At 37.0% G+C, this 17,125-nt stretch overlaps 1 protein-coding gene across 1 annotated transcript in view; it reads right to left on the bottom strand.

Moving 5' to 3' along the window:
* CRY1 (cryptochrome circadian regulator 1) overlaps window positions 1–17,125 on the bottom strand; it is a 123,369-nt gene that overhangs the window by 33,956 nt on the left and 72,288 nt on the right. Inside the window, exon 2 of the mRNA XM_003929650.3 lies at window positions 7,023–7,131. Within this exon, the coding sequence (XP_003929699.2) occupies window positions 7,023–7,131 (109 nt within the window). The remainder of the gene's footprint in view (window positions 1–7,022; window positions 7,132–17,125) is intronic.

Here is a 17,125-nt window from a genome sequence, read left to right as displayed (position 1 = left end):
TTCTTTCATCGGGGCTTGGGATTTGAGCACTGACAAGACTACAACTCTCTCTTTACAGTCAAGCTACTAGCTTTACCAACTGTAAGACATCTCTCTCTGCTTTGCGGTTCAGCCATCAGCTTTATTGCTGGGCAGTTCTTTTTCATTTTCCAGCCCTGTTCCCTAATTTTCTGCACCTCTAGAGACATCTTTCCATTCTACTGCCTTACCCCTAGCTTCGGTGGGCTGCTACTTTGCACTCAGTGAATGCCTAGTGTATTTCAAAGGGGGATATATCTCAGCCCTTCCACCCTGTCTCAGCTTTTGGTACACTGCTACTGTGCACTCCATGAAGGCACCAAAGGAAAGAACGGAAGAGTGGGTGTAAACGCATCCAGTGTCTGGGGCTCCGTGAAATTCCAAGCTGTCATGTCAGCCTGAATATGGCTATACAAAGCTTGTTAAAATTTTGACTGGTCGCTCTTCACTCTAAACTACAGTAGGTTCCCTTCTCTTTCTACTGTGCCCCACAGATGTAGCCATGGGTCTCTCTTCTTTCCTATGAAAGACTACTCTTTCTGGAATTCAGGTTCCTTTGTTTTCTCAATTCTCTAATGAGTTCAAACAAAATAAGAGGAAAATCCTCCATAATTTTGTGTCACATTCACTTTCATCGCATTGTTAATATAAGAAACAATGATCTATTGTGAGTTTTTACATCTTAACCAGAGGTAGAAGTGCCTATCTACTTTTTTTTTTCTTGAGACAAGGTCTTGTTCTGTTGCCCAGGCTGGAGTGCAGTGGCATGAATATGGCTCATTGCAGCATTACCTCCTGAGTTCAAGTGATCCTCCCACCTCAGCCTCCTGAGCAGCTAGGACCACAAGCATGTGCCACCACACCCAGCTAATTTTAAAAATTTTTTGCAGAGATGGGGTCTCAGCATGTTGCCCAGGCTTATCTACTTGTTAGAGTAGGTTTTTATTTTAAGCAACATATGGTTACCTTTGAATTTCAATACCTGGATTTAACAGTAAGATTGCAAATAGTGCCAACATATTTTTATTTGAGTAAGTGAATACTTACTTTGCAATTTTTTTTTAAGTGAGAGTCTTGCTCTGTTGTTCAGGCTAGAGTAGAGTGGCATGATCTAAACTCACAGCAGCCTCAACTTTCCAGGCTGAAGTGATCCTCCCACCTCAGCTACTGGAATAGCTGGGACTACAGGAGTATGCTACCACACTCAGCTAATTCTTAAAATTGTCTGTAGAGACAAACTCTCACTACATTGCCCAGGCTGGTCTCAAATTCCTGGGGCTCACTCAAGCACTTGGCAATTTTAAGCACTAAGATTTGTATCCACTTTTATGTATCACAATTACTTGTTAATCAGAAAGGATAACATGAACAATTAAATACATACAAAGTTCTTAGCTGGGAGTTCACATCTGTAATCCCAGCACTTTGGGAGGCCGAGGTAGGCAGACCTCCTGAGGTTTGGAGTTTGAGACCAGCCCGGCCAACATGGTAAAACCCATCTTTACTAAAAATACAAAAACTAGCTGGGCATGGTGGTACATGCCTGTAGTCCCAGTTACTTGGGAGGCTGAGGCATGAGAATCACTTCAACCCATGAGGTGGAGGTTGCACTGAGCTCAGATTGTGCCACTGCACTCTGGCCTGGGTCACAAAGTGAGACAGGAAGGAAGGAAGGAAGGAAGGAGGGAGGGAGGGAGGGAGGGAAGGAGAGAGGGAGGGAGGGAAGGAGGGAAGGAGGAAAGGAAGGAAGGCAGGAAGGCAGGAAGGAAGGAAGGAAGGCAGGAAGGCAGGAAAGCAGGAAGGCAGGCTATTTCAAGGACTTTGTTAACTGCTGTTTCCTCTGCCTTCTATGCTCCTTCCCCATGTTGCAGTTAGCTTAGTGGAATTATTAATTCCCAAAATTCTGTCAGGTAACTGGATGGTTCTTTTATTGGTTTCACCTGGATTTGCTCATGAGGCTGCAATTTGCTGGCAGCTTGGCTGGGGCTCGAGTATCTAAGATAGGCAAATTCGCACATCTCAGACTTTGGTACTGGCTGTTGTTTGGTCCACTGTCTATATGTGGCCTCCCAAAGTTAGATATTCTAACCCAGGCTTTCTTACATGATAGAAGGAGCATCCTAAGAGGGGAAAAGTAGAAGGTGAGAGGTTACTTAAGGCCTAGGATTTGCAATTCATACAATGTCTTCTTTGACACTTGGTTAAAACAAGTTAAAAGGGCAACTCAGATTCAAGGGGGTGGAAAACTCTACCTTTTGATGGAAAGAGCTGCAAAATATTGTGGATGTGATATACCACACCCCAAATATTTGCATGGCTCACTCCTTGCATATGTTTGCTCAAATGTCACCTTATCAGTGAGAACTGTGATTCCATATGAAGTACCTAACTTTTCCTCACCTTAGCATCTACCGTCTCACATTTTCCTCTTCTCTACAGCATGTATCACCATCGGATATTGCAAATTTACTTATTTGTTTACTATCCATCTCCTTCCACTACCTTAGACATAGCCTTGTATATAGCAGGCACCCAATCAGTATCTGTTGAATACATTCTATCAAGCATGTGTCATGAATTAATAAAGCAAGATCCAAGTAACTTTAAAAAGCTAATATAAATTTTACTGTTGAAAAATGTTGGTGGCTTTTTATGTTCTTTTATTCTGTAATTTTGAACAAAGTATTTTATAATGCTTCAGTGTGGCCATCTATAGACTTTAGCCATGTGTTTCTGTTTCTTAGATATAATGAGGCTGGGAGCAGTGGCTCACACCTGTAATCCCAGCACTTTGGGAGTCCAAGGTGGGTGGATCACTCCTGGATCCTGAAGCCAGGAGTTTGAGACCAGCCTGGCCAATTGGTGAAACCTTTCTCTACTAAAAATATAAACATTAGCAAGGTGTGGTGGTGCTCGCCTATAATCTCAGCTACTTGGGTGGCTGAGGCACAAGAATCGCTTGAGCCTGGGAGTTAGAGGTTGTAGTAAGCCAAGACAGCATTACTGTAATTCAGCCTGGGCAATAGAGCAGGAAGGAAGGAAGGAAGGAAGGAAGGAAGGAAGGAAGGAAGGAAGGAAGGAAGGAAGGGAGGGAGGGAGGGAGGAAGGGAAGAAAGGAAGAAAGGAAGGAAGGAAGGAAGAAAGGAAGGAAGGAAGGGAGGGAAAGGAAAGAAAGAAAGAAGAAAGATAAGAAAGAGAAAGAAAAGAAAAGAAAGAAAGAATTTTAAAAAGAGAAATACATACAATGAGAATGTTTTTTAAAAATCTAGATAACTATTAATTATGTACCTAGTCTCCAAAACCAATAACTTAAACTCTTTATTAAAAGTTTCTGCAGGGCCTAGAAAAAGCCATCTTGTTAACCTATATTAAACCAGAGTTCAGAGTTTAACTTAGAAAAAAAAACTAAGTAAAAAATGCCAGAAAAAATGACAATAGTTTATTAGATATATATGTGTTTACCTATGCGTGTATAAAAATGTTCTGACCCAGTCCTGAATCCACTCCTTATAAACAGAATAAACTGAGTGAATGACACCAGAAGAAGGATCCATACTAGGGGAGGTATCAGTACTGAAGCCACTGCCACAACCATCCCAATTAACTAAGGGCACTGTTACCAGGTCTAAACTAGTCTTACTCCAATGTAGAACACAAGATTACCTATTAAAAATCCTCACTAATTGCTGTACTAGAACCATAAAACCTGAGACACTAATTAAGTGACTCAGCTAGTTAATGATAGAAGAATTTTCTCCCTCAGAGAAACTGTGGTTATAATGGTTAGGGTGAGGGTGGGGGAGATGTGCTTTTAATTATATATCCTTTTAACCTTTTGTTTGTTTGTTTTTAAAAAAAACATGCATGTTGAACCTATAAGCAAAAAGTAAATATCAAAACATTAATTCAATCGAAAAGCAATTAATTCCCTCCATGGCTCGAGATATAGTAAATAAATCTAAAAGGAAGTTTCCATAAATGGCATTTTATACAGACTACTATAGGTAGCTGAAGAAAAAATCAGAATAAAATAATGAACACTATATGTATATGTATGTGTTCATCTATTTGTATATTACGGCCCATGTGGAAACCCATTCCCCCTTGCCAAATTGATACGATAGGACATCATTTAAATGCAGAAGATAGTTTGGCCCAATAATGTCCTATTTTAGGCAGAAGAAATCTCAAAACAAAGAACACAAAACACTTGCTGGTTTGAAAAATGTTGGTTCAAAAAACAAGTAAATGAGAATTTTGTTATTTTAAAGCAACTAGGGCTAGGTGCTATGGCTCATGCCTATAATGCCAGTGCTTTGGGAGGCTGAGGGAGGATTGCCTGAGGCTAGAAGTTTAAGACTAGCCTGGGCAACACAGTAAGACTATAAAAAAAAAAACAAACAAACTAGCCAGGTATGGTGGTACCAACTGTAGTCTCAGCTACTTGATCCTGTAGTCCTAGGATCATTTGAGCCTAGGAGTTCGAGGCTGCAGTGAGCTATGATGGCACCATTGCACTACAGATGGGGCAACAGAACGAAACCCTGTCTCCCCCACCCCAAACAAAAAAAAAAGGCAACTCCACTTAGGATTCATTTTACTTATACCAAATAGATTTAGAGATAACATTGAAACAATTATCCACACACACTCTTATATTAATGGATTGCTGATAAATTATTATGATTGCTTTGGATATGCTTTCTTGTTGGAACTCTCCCAAATACCTAGGTTAAATTCTAACTTGATGTAGTTATAGTTGTGAATGATCTTTAATGAATGTAAATTTTCACTAACATTAAATGCGTCTTTCATACCAGTAAAAAAAAAAAAAAAAGAAAGAAAAGGAAAAGAAAAGAAAAGAAAAGAAAAAAGGGCTAAGTAATGTTGATTTGATTCCCAGCCCTGGGAATCTTCTCATTCACAGAAAGGAGCTGTTCTCTTCTACATTAAGAAATAGAAACATTGCTATTTCAAAAATTTGATGAATCAAATGCTTGAAGAAAAGCCATATATACATTTACAAAGTCTAATAGTAGTTGACATGGTATGGATCTACGTCCTCACCCAAAACTCAAGTTGAACTATAATCCCCAATGTTGGAAGTGGGGCCTGTTGGGAGGTGACTAGATCATGGGGGCGGATTTTCCCTTTGGTACACTGACAGTGAGTGAGTGCTCACAAGATCTGTTTTTTTTTTTTTTTTTTTTTTTTTTTTTAATGTGACACCTCCCCGTTCCTCTCTTCCTCCTGCTCTAGACATGTGAAATCCTCACTTCTCCTTCACCTTCCACCATGATTGTAAGTTTCCTGAGGTCTTCCCAGAAGCCACTATGCTTCCTGTATAGCCTGTAGAACCATGAGCCAATTAAACCTCTTCTCTTTATAAATTACCCAGTCTCAGATATTTCTTTGTAGCAATGTGAGAACGGCCTAATACAATGATAAATAGGAAGGGGTAAACCTAAAAAGGACAGTGAGGAAACAGAGTTTCTAGTCTGGGCATTTCCAAGAGCTAGTTGTATGATCTTGGGCAACTCATTTACTCTCTAGGCCTAATTTTTTCATGTGGAAAGAAGGGAAGGAATAAGACCAGGTATCTTAAACATTTTTGAAGATTTTTAAGATCCTACTAAGTTTTTTAAAAAGCACTACAGGGCCAGGCGCAATGGCTCATGCCTGTAATCCCAGCACTTTGGGAGGTCGAGCCAGGTGGATCACCTGAGATTAAGAGTTCGAGACCAGCCTGACCAACGTGGTGAAATCCCATCTCCACTAAAAGTACAAAATTAGCAAGGTATGGTGGTGGGCACCTGTAATCCCAGTTACTCAGGAGGCTGAGGCAGAAGAATCAATTGAACCCAGGAGGTGGAGGTTGCAGTGAGCTGGGATCACACCATTGTACCCTAGCCTAGGCAACAAGAGTGAGACTCCATCTCAAAAAAAAAAAAAAGAAAAGCTACAAATTCTGTAGTATTGGTAAAATGTCCACTGTTACAACCTTCTGACCCAGAAAATCTTTTAAGAATTATCCCAAGGCCGGGCGCAGCGGCTCACGCCTGTAATCCCAGAACATTGGGAGGCCGAGGCGGGTGGATCATGAGGTCAAGAGATCGAGACCATCCTGGTCAACATGGTGAAACCCCGTCTCTACTAAAAATACAAAAAATTAGCTGGGCATGGTGGTGTGTGCCTGTAATCCCAGCTACACGCCTGAACCCAGGAGGCGGAGGTTGCGGTGAGCCGAGACGGTGCCATTGCACTCCAGCCTGGGTAACTAGAGCAAAAACTCCGTCTCAAAAAAAAAAAAAAAAAAAAGAATTATCCCAGAAATGGACTGGCCCATGTGAGCAAATATTTGTAACTGTGGACAAATATGTTCACTGGTATTTGTATTAGCAAAAGACCTACAGAGAAAATAATTAAATGTTCAGAGAAAGCTACTTTAAAAAAATTATAGCTATCTACACAATGGAATAACCATGAAGTCATCCGAAAGACTAAAGAAATTATATGGAACAATTTCCAAAATATACGGTTATGTGAAAAATGCACGGCAGAGAATGGTGTGTATAGTGTGTCATTTCAACTTTTAACCAAGAATAGTAAAACAGACACAAACACATGGATATAAACGTGTGTGTGTGTGTGTGTGTGTGTGTATACATACACAAAAAAATTCTTGTTTATGCAAAGAATGTTTCTAATTGGATACATAAGAAACTGGAATTGAATACATAAGAAACTGGTAGTAGCTGCTGCTTCTAGGGGGGGGAACTAGTAGTTTAAAGCAGAAGAAAGATTGAATTTTTCACTGTAAACCGTTTTCCACTGTTTGCTTTTACTACGTATAGCTTTTTCAATAAATAAAGAAAAAAACACACAAAATACTTACTTTAAAATACTTATATTCTCTATGCTTTAAATTAGCCAAAAGGCCTGATTTACCAAATATGTAATACTATCTGAGAAAAATTACTTTATGCAAATATTTTTCAAATTACCTTGAAAAGCCTGGGAAACACATCTGCTGGTTGTCCACGAATCACAAACAGACGAGAGTTTAATTTTCGTAGATTGGCATCAAGATCCTCAAGACACTGAAGCAAAAATCTAGAGAGAAGAAAATATTATTTAAATTATTAAAAATATATATTTAGAAGATAAAGTATTATAAAATCATGTTATATAAGTTGAAATGCCAACCTTTTATCTTATTACCTTATTGATTTATAAATTACTCTTTCCAAAAATCATACCAATATGTATTTTTTAATTATAGCACAAATTACCTAGTATTTTAATGAAGTCCTGAATAAAGTCAGTAATTTTCATTAAAGTGATTATTAGTGAAAATTTAATTTGTGAACATAAAAATACATAAAGAAGTATCAAAGTAATTAAATGAAATTGGTTTCATTGTTTAAACTTGACGAAATATTTTATATAAGAAAATGGCTTTTCACAATGAAACTTGAAAAATCTAGACTATATTATGTTAGAGGGAAAAAACCCAGAAATGTCTTATATAATGAATGAACAAGCAAATAATTTAAGAATATGATGGCAAAAAGGAATCTGAGAGTATAAAAAAAAAAAGAATATGAGTACATTTTTGTAATATTGTAACCATTTAAGAGACAAATCATAATGCCATTTTCAAGTTTCTAATCTATTTAAAAAAGAAACTAATAGTAAATAGATGCCAAATTATGTGGCTATTAATTCTCTGAATGTAGAAAATGCCATATCAACTTCTAAAAAAAAAGATAACGTTCCATGGAGTGGGGGTGGAGACTAGAGACTTTATCAATGAAATAAGTAGTACCAAGGCTTACACATGACAAATATCTAGGAAAATTCTGGGGCAGTATCAGAATGCTGCTTACTGTGTATTTGCTGTTGTGAAGAAATGGAACACTCTCAAAGAGTAAATTTAAAAGAGATATCACCCATCGAAGGTCCAATCTTACTGTGTGCCTCATGTTAATTTTCATCTAGATTCTTTTCAGCTGGACATATCTTATTTCCTATTTTGCTTCTTTTATGTTCTTGTTATTAAGGTTAAGTATTTGTTTGCCACATGGTCTTTGAGAATAGTGATTATATCTTACTTGTGAAGAGAAGTGATTAAGAAGCAGGGAAAGGCATATTCTAGAAGTGTACTATCTAATATGGTAACCAAAAGCCCCATGTAGCAATTTAAGTTAATTTAAAAATCAGTTCCTTAGTCACACTTGCCACATTTCAAGTCCTCAACAGCCACATGTATAGCTAGTGGCTACCATACTGAAGAGTATAGCTACAGATCATTTCCATCATTGCAGAAAGTTCTCCTGGGCAGACTGTTCTAAAAAGTTGCTTGGTCTAGATCATTTTGTTCTCCTTGCCCATTCTGATCCCATCATTTCACCAAATAAGTCTTGTTGATTTTTTACAACTGTAGTTATTAGTACACTAGTCAGATCTGACACTTCTTCCCCTTTAGGAGCACCATCTGTACAGCTTAAAGAGTCACAGTGCTATATATATATATATAGTACTTTAGGTTCTGGGGTACATGTGCAGATCATGCAGGAATGTTGCATAGGTACATACACGGCAAGGTAGTTTGCTGTCTTCATCCCCCCATCACCTGTATCTGGTATTTCTCCCCTCGTTATCCCTCTCCACCCCTCTGTTGTCCCTCCTCTAGCCCTCCCCAACTGACCGTAGTATGTGACGCTCCCCTCCCTGTGTCCACATGTTCTAATTGTTCAACACGCGCCTATGAGTGATAACATGCAGTGTTTGGTTTTCTGCTCTTGTGTCAGTTTGCTGACAATGACGGTTTCCAGATTTATCCATGTCCCAACTCATTGTTTTTTACGGCTGCATAGTATTCCATGCATAGTGCCACGTTTTCTTTATCCAGTCTATCGTCGATGGACATCTGGGTTGGTTCTAGGTCTCTGCTATTGTAAACAGTGCTGCAATGAACATACGTGTGCATGTGTGTTTATAATAGAATAATTTCTAATTGTTTGGGTATATACCCAGTAATGGGATTGCTGGGTCAAATGGAATTTCAATTTCTAGGTCCTTGAGGAATCACCACACTGTCCTCCACAATGGTTGCACTAATTTGCACTCCCAACAGTGTAAAAGTGTTCCTATTTCTCCACATCCTCTCCAGCATCTGTTGTCTCCAGATTTTTTAATGACTGCCATTCTAACTGGTGTGAGATGGTATCTCAATGTGGTTTTGATTTGCATTTCTCTAATGACCAGTGATGATGAGCATTTTTTCATGTTTGTTGGCTTCATAAATGTCTTCTTGTGCAAAGTGTCTGTTCATATCCTTTGCCCACTTTTGGATGGGTTTTTTTTTTTCTTGTAAATCTGTTTTAGTTCTTTGTAGATTCTGGATATTAGCCCTTTGTCAGATGGGTAGACTGCAAAAAATTGTTTCCCATTCTGCTGGTTGCCGGTTTGCTCTAATGATTGTTTCCTTTGCTGTACAGAAGCTCTGGAGTTTAATTAGATTTTATTTGTCTATTTTTGCTTTTGTTGCCATTGCTTTTGGTGTTTTAGCCATGTCCTTGCCTATACCTATGTCCTGAATGGTTTTGCCTAGGTTTTCTTCTAGGGTTTTTATGGTGCTAGGGACATCCCACAATTTCACCTTAGGAAGTCTAAAATAGGATGCAAACCCTTCTATCCTCACATTTATATTTCATCTCATCCCTTTTCTGCCTTAGTTTGGAGTCACCTCCCTAACACCTGATCCCCACCCTAACCTACCACTACCAACGTACAAATAGTTCAGGGGAGAAGACTGTTGTTGTCAGATGTATAGTGATATAAAAGCATCTGGGTTTAATAAAATTATCTCCAACTACGAATAATCTATCATGTCTGGTTACAAGTGTTTACTGGGAAGCATCTAATTTTATGTATTTGCTTGGCAAGAAGAGTTACTAGACAGAACAAAGATCAAAGAGTTTTTACACAGATCAAAAATTAAGAAGTTGAAAGAACTAGCAATTTTAAGTTTTCTTAAACTGAAACAGTACACAACTTAAATGTCCTGGAGGGGTAATCTAAGGCAATGATAATCCCCTGATCTCTGTTATATCATTAGTTTCAAAATCTTCCCCACCAGAAGTGAGGAAGAACTGAGAACAGCAAGAGTTCTCCATATTCAACTTTTTGGTCAAAATGATTCTATGTGGTATAAGAGTTCAATGACAGACAATAAAATGAAACCAAAAGGACATGATTAATTCATAAAATGAAGAATTAAGTATGAATTAATAATTTGTTCTTTATCTTTCCCTTTCTTGTTAATAGGCTAAATAAACATTCTTTTTCTTTCTTTCTTTCTTTCTTTTTTTTTTTTTTTTGGCAGGATCTTGTTTTGTCGCTAAGGCTGGAATGTGGCGGTGCAATCATGGCTCACTGCAGCCCTGAATTTTCCCACCTATGCCTCTGGAGTGACTGGGACCACAGGAGTAAGCCAGCACATCCAGGTAATTTCTGTAGTTTTTGTAGAGGTGGGATCTCCCCACATCGCTCAGGCTGCTCTCAAACTCCTGGCCTCAAGTGATCCTCCCACCTCAGCCTCCCAAAGTGCTGGGATTACAGGCATAAGCCATCACATGCCCGGCCTTAATAAATATTATATGAACCAAACAAATGCACAGAATGATATAGACTAAAGTAATGTGTAATAATGGGAAAAGTTTTGTGACCAAAGAATTAATTTTGTTTTGGTACTTCATGAAACAAAGGAATAAAAGCTGTATTTAAGTATTGTTTTCTTCTTCCAGAGATTATAATTTATATCCCCCATTTCACATAAAATTGCACAGATTTAAAAAACAGAAGCCCTTTAAAAATAATATAGGTACTTTGTAATCAAATATTTTAAGTAGAAAAGTCTGTGAAGACAAGGAAAAGAGAAGGATAAAGTAGAACACACTGTGACACTGTTCTTTGTCATAAGGTTTACAACTATTTGCATATATTACTTTAATAAAATAAAATTTACATTGCTTGTATCTACTTTTGTTTATATGTGCACAAGAAAATAATTGGAAAAATACTTACTAAGCTATTAATCATATCTACCCATTAAGGAGTGGGGGTTTGAGATGGGGTGAGAAAGAGAAAAACAAACACATTTCTTTTAACTTCATAAAAAAGTTTAAAATGTATAGTGTATATTCTTTTAAAGTAGAAGGAAAATGAGTTATGCGATTTCTACTGTATGCCTGGTTTAATACATGGTGAATATCTTTTCAAAGCAATGAACATACTTCTATGGCATCAATTTTCATAGTTTCATAGTATTCCATTGCACAGATGTCCCATAATTTAACAAGTCTATCAACAAACTACTATCCTTAAATCAATCCTGAAAGTCCTATTTAGTCTCTTCATCTGTAAAATTAGGACAGTAATAGGACCTGTCTCACAGCACTGTTCGTGAGAATTAAATAAATGAACTTATGCAAAGCTCCTAGAATAGTTCCTGTCCATAGTAAGTACAATGATATATTATCTATTACCTTTTAGTGTTCTCCTTCCTATCCACTTCTATTTTTGCTATAATAATTCTAGTTCATATTATTTCTTGCTTATATTATCTACTGCAATGCCTTAAAATAGATCTGCCTACTATCAATCTCTCTTCATTCTAATTCATTTTATATGCAATTCCAAATCTTCATGAGGCACAACTTCCTGTACAAAGGTTTTCAAAGACTCATTCCCTATACAATAAGACAACAAATTATTTTGCTTGGCTACTAACCTAGGGTTCTAAGTTTGTTTCCTGTCTCACACAACCCCTTTCTCTCACACCAAACCAAAGGTGTCTTTCACCACACATTCAATCTCCTGGAATTTGCTCCATGCTTTCCTTGGCTTGGAATACCTTTACCAATTCTCATTCCTGTAAGTTCATATCTCACTAACCTTCAATCTTCCAGGTAAAAGTCATTTATCCATCTTCTGAACCTCTGAGGTACATTATGTCCTTCAGAGGCTGAAAAAATTGTATTATAGCTATCATATATATATATAATAAAACCATCTCCTGATGAATTTCAAATTTTCTCTCTCTCTCTCTCTCTCTCTCTCTCTCTCTCTCTCTCTCTCTGAGACAGGGTCTTATTCTATCACCCAGGCTGGAGTGCAGTGGCACTATCTCAGCTCACTGCAGTCTCTGTCTCCTGGGTTCAAACAATTCTTGTGCCTCAGCCTACCAAGTAGCTGGGATTACAGCAGTATGTCACCACATCTGGCTATTTTTTGTATTTTTAGTAGAGATGGGGTTTCACCATGTTAGCCAGGCTAAGGTGATTTGCCTTCCTCAGACTCCCGAAGTGCTGGGATTACAGGCATGAGCCACAACACCTGGCCCTATCTATAGTTTTCTTAACCTACATTTTGGTTTCTATATTTGGCAAACGAATCTCATTATATGCCTTGTATAATTTGTTGAAAAGATTAGAAATAGGATTAAATGACCTAGTATGGATGTCTTGTATAACTGTTGAAAGGATTAGAAGCCTCGTAAAATCACCTAATAGGGTCTCTAGCACATGGTAGGTATGTATTAAACAGAAGTTGTTTTCCCTTGAGAATAATTCCTTTGTGTGTGTGTGTGTGTGTGTGTGTGTGTGTGTGTGTGTGTATGTGTGTGTGTTTTAAAACACTCCATGTATATCTATGTACAAATACTTGGGTACGACAAAAGAAACCATGAATTAGTTAGATGCCTACACCTGAATACAGAATTACTTTGAATTCATAAATTCATCTGAATGTGACTCTGAACTACGATTTGAAGAAAACCTTTCCCAGTGGCAAGGTCAGTGTGACTATGAATATTATAAAACAAAGTACAATGCAATTAAGACTCAACTAATCTCTAAGCATATAAATTTTCCTTGATAATACCTTCGATAGCCCAGGTTCAAAGTATCAACTCAGTTTGGGTGTGATTTCTTTTTAAACCTAAATGAATAATGTTACTTAAAAATTGTACAACATCTAATGCTCAATCCTTTAGCCTTAACTGGGAAAAGGATTAGATCTGTCAGAATTCAGATTCAGTGTGTTTCAAAGAACACATCAATTCAACCTTAATGTAATAGATATACATGTGCTCTGGGACACTCAATATTGAATGAAACAAATGATTTATTTTTAATATATTCTACTGAAAATACATATGACATCATTTTAACAGGAACATACTTTCCGATCTTCTCCAATTTGGCATATATATTATTTTCTTCAACTACACCCATTAGAAGGCTCAGTTAATAATGCTATTAACTACATGCAACAGATTGCTTTTTAAATAGGTCAAATGATAGTAAAACTCACTATATTCCTTCATATAATTGTACTGCCTACATATAAGCACAGTCCTCACATTATTTAATTGCAATACTGAATGTACCACTTTAAAGAGGTATTAGGTGACAAAAGATATTTCTTCACTTTAAACATTTTAAGGATTTTTTTCCTCTAGAGATCACTATCTATTGCTATTATTTTAAGAATTATATGCAGTAAGCTTCCTTATGCCATTTCCAAAAGATGACTTCAACATGAATCAACAGAAATATTTTCCTAAAGTAGGTCATCGCTATAGCAACCAGCAGATGGTTTAGTATACTCCGTCACAATGACCTACTTTCCAGCCTGTGCTAGAACAGCTTTATATAACTATAATTTCTAGCTCTGTCTATGAAATAATCCAAAAAAGGCAATGGTAAGATACAACATAATCAATCCTATTAGAGCTGAAAACAAGGCATTAAGAACTAACATGTATCATACCAGAATAAAGCCATGTGGTTCTGTATGTTAGTTTTTAAAATATATCTTACACACTCAGCAATAAAAACTATACTTACAATATCTAAACAAGAACAACCCGTTGGTGACCCCAGAGAACTGATTTACAGATTGTAAACTAAAATCACTAAAACCACAAGAAGAATAACTTTATTATTTGCATAAAACAAGAGTTAAATTAAAAAAAAATTAAAGTTCTGTATACATTATCATAAAGAAAAAAATGGAGAGTCTCAGTCATTAACCAAAGTCCATTATATTAGAGATTTAAAAAAATAATAATTTGTGTCTGTGTAAATTTAATGAAGCTTACATACACTCTTTTTTCTGGTTTGTAACAAATTTTTAGTGCTTTCATCCAACTTAATTTTATTTAAATTGACTGTATATTTGTGATAAACACTTTCCCTGATGATAAGAGTTTAATGTTCAATAAAGATAAAATATATATTTTAAAGGAAAATTTTGCATCTGTCAGACTCTAGAAGCCATAAACTAGTAGACCTATATAACATTTTATAACTCGTATTTTTCAATGTCCTCTTTTAAATCTTGAAATAAAAGACCTAGACAGTATAACATATCCATATACATAATTTTAAAGCATTAATATAATGCTTTAATTGACACATATAGGAGAAATTAAAGGAAAGTCATTTATATTTAGAAAGAAGTAACATGTACTTCTAGAGGTAAATACATGGGCATGACATAAGACAATGAATTAAAACTGAATGTCCACACTTACATAATCATTTAAAATTTAGCAGCTACAAAACAGACTTAATACAGTTGTGTTACTGGTGACTCAAACACAATACACCATGAGTGATATTGTCTTGGTGATATGATTTTCTGAAACATTGACCAAGACAATAAAGTTCAGAAAAAAGCAAAGTACAATCTTTCCTTTATTTATATGGGTGATAAATACATTCCAGGAAAGCTCAGTATATATTGAAATTGTATAAAAATATACCTACTTTATATATAAAAATGGATTTAGGCTCTAGGTTCAGAAAATTAAGAATAAGTTTTTCACTTACATTAAACATTTGGAAGAACATTTGAAAGTTACGTGGAACTCAGAAAAACTATTTTATTTACTTATTTGTTTTAGAGACAGGGTCTCATTATGTTACCCAGGCTGTCAAATTCCTGGACTCAAGTGATCCTTCCATCTCAGTGGCTTCCTGAATAGCTGGGACTACATGCAACGCAGTATGGCATCTAGAGACAACTATTTATTTTGAGGGATTACACTAAGTACTGAAATAAATCTTCCATTATTAGCCTCTCCTCAATAATTCCACTAGCACCTTCCTGTCGTGGACCGTCAGGACGGGTAGGCACCTCTGCCCGGGGGTCTCTCGACCTGCAAGAGGGTCCCAATACCTGGAAGAGGGAGTGCGCCTGGAAAATTAATAAAGACAGAGAGAGAGAAAGCGAGGCGTCTGGAGGGCTGATAGGCTGTGCCTAAACAGCAAATTTTATTTTTCAAATGCTAGGAATAGATACACTTTCTTGGCTTTGATCTACGTCATAGTAAGAGGAATGTAAATGTATGCCTCACATGGCCTATACAATAGAGAAGTCAGATATGAGATCAATGGTTGTAAAAAGTAACAAAATTTTCTACAATCACAAAGCTTGTTTATATCAAAACATTATTCAGGAGACTTGTTTATATCAAAACATTGTCCAGGAGACTTGTTTATATCAAAACATTATTCAGGAATCTCTAAGTCAGGAATCCAAGCCATCCTTTATGGTGGCATTTTTCTTTGCAGATATCAACAGTTAAACCATTATCTATGGTACAAGGCAGTTAGGTAAGTAAAGGTTAAAACTTAAAGTCATAGAAAGGTCATAGCAGGAACCGGTTGCTGGTAGGGGGTTACTTGATCTAGCAGCATCGCATAATTTTAGGCCCAAACGATATTGTGGCTGATATTAGAAACTGATCATTCGTCTTTCAGTTCCTATGTTTCCGGATAGCTCGACTGCCTCCAGTAGGAAACTGTGTTTGGGATCAAACTCACCGTATAGTGAGACTCACGCCTTTTAGGGGTCTCACACGGGAGTGTTCCCCACACCTTCCAATCATTGTGACAACTGGCCAGACACAGTAGCTCATGCCTGTATTTCCAGCTATTCAGGAAGCCACTGAGATGGAAGGATCACTTGAGTGCAGGAGTTTGAGACCAGCCTGGGCAATATAGGGAGACATCATCTGTACAAAAAACACAAAAACACTAGCTGGGCGTGGTGGTGCATGCCTGTAGTCCTAGCTACTTGGGAGGCTGAGGCAGGAGGATCACTTGAGCCTAGGAAGTTGAGGCTGCACTGAGCTGGCTGTGATCATGCTAGAGCACACTGCACTCCAGCATGTGCGATACAGTCAGATCTTGCTTGAAAAAAATCAATCATTGTCACAACCAAAAATTCCTCCACAAATTTTCTAAAATGCCTTTGAAGGAGTGATACTGCTCATTACTTCTATAATTTCAATCACTGATTTACGAGTTATACAAAGAGGTTCTAATACAGATCTTAAAACCTAAAAAAGGAACTTGAATATGTACATAGTGTACATAAATACAACAGAACTGGCTATGGTAGACTACAACATATAAAATATCATTAATATGCTTTGAAAAATCAGGAGGGAGAAGCTTAGGCAAAAATTTCAAAAATGTGGTGATGGTAGACAGGGACCCGAAGTGGCAATACAATTTTAATAGCTGGAGATAAGGAGAATTGCTGGCCACTGGACTGTAACCTACAACTAGGCCTTGTTCACCACTTCTCACTGTCCAATTGCTGACATACAGCAGGAGTTCAATAAATATCTATCTAATGACTGACTAAATAAATTAATTATTGAAAGCAGAAGAAAGGGATTTTAAAGGTTTGATCAATAGTCAATGAAGAAGAAACATGAAAGGGGAAAAATATTCTCTTAATGTCTATTGTGCTGGATACTTTACATACACTATATTCCTAACAACTTTACAAGGTATCTTATTTTAAAAATGATGGAATTGGAAACTCACCAGGACCATTTTCAAACCCATTTTAAACAACGAAAAAGAAAATTTAATCTGGATGCCTCTGACTCCAAGCCATAGTGCTCTTTTTACTACATATGTGACTTTCCTACCGACTATGTAATAATCTAAGATGTTTTAGGAAAATTCATTTGACAACTTTAAGAACACAACAATGACTAGAATACAGTTTTTGCCCT

Source organism: Saimiri boliviensis, chromosome 7 (genome assembly GCF_048565385.1).
Source record: "Saimiri boliviensis isolate mSaiBol1 chromosome 7, mSaiBol1.pri, whole genome shotgun sequence".
Lineage (NCBI taxonomy): Eukaryota > Metazoa > Chordata > Mammalia > Primates > Cebidae > Saimiri > Saimiri boliviensis.
The sequence above is the reverse complement of the archived record's forward strand: the minus strand, read 5'-3'. Positions and strand labels throughout refer to the sequence as shown.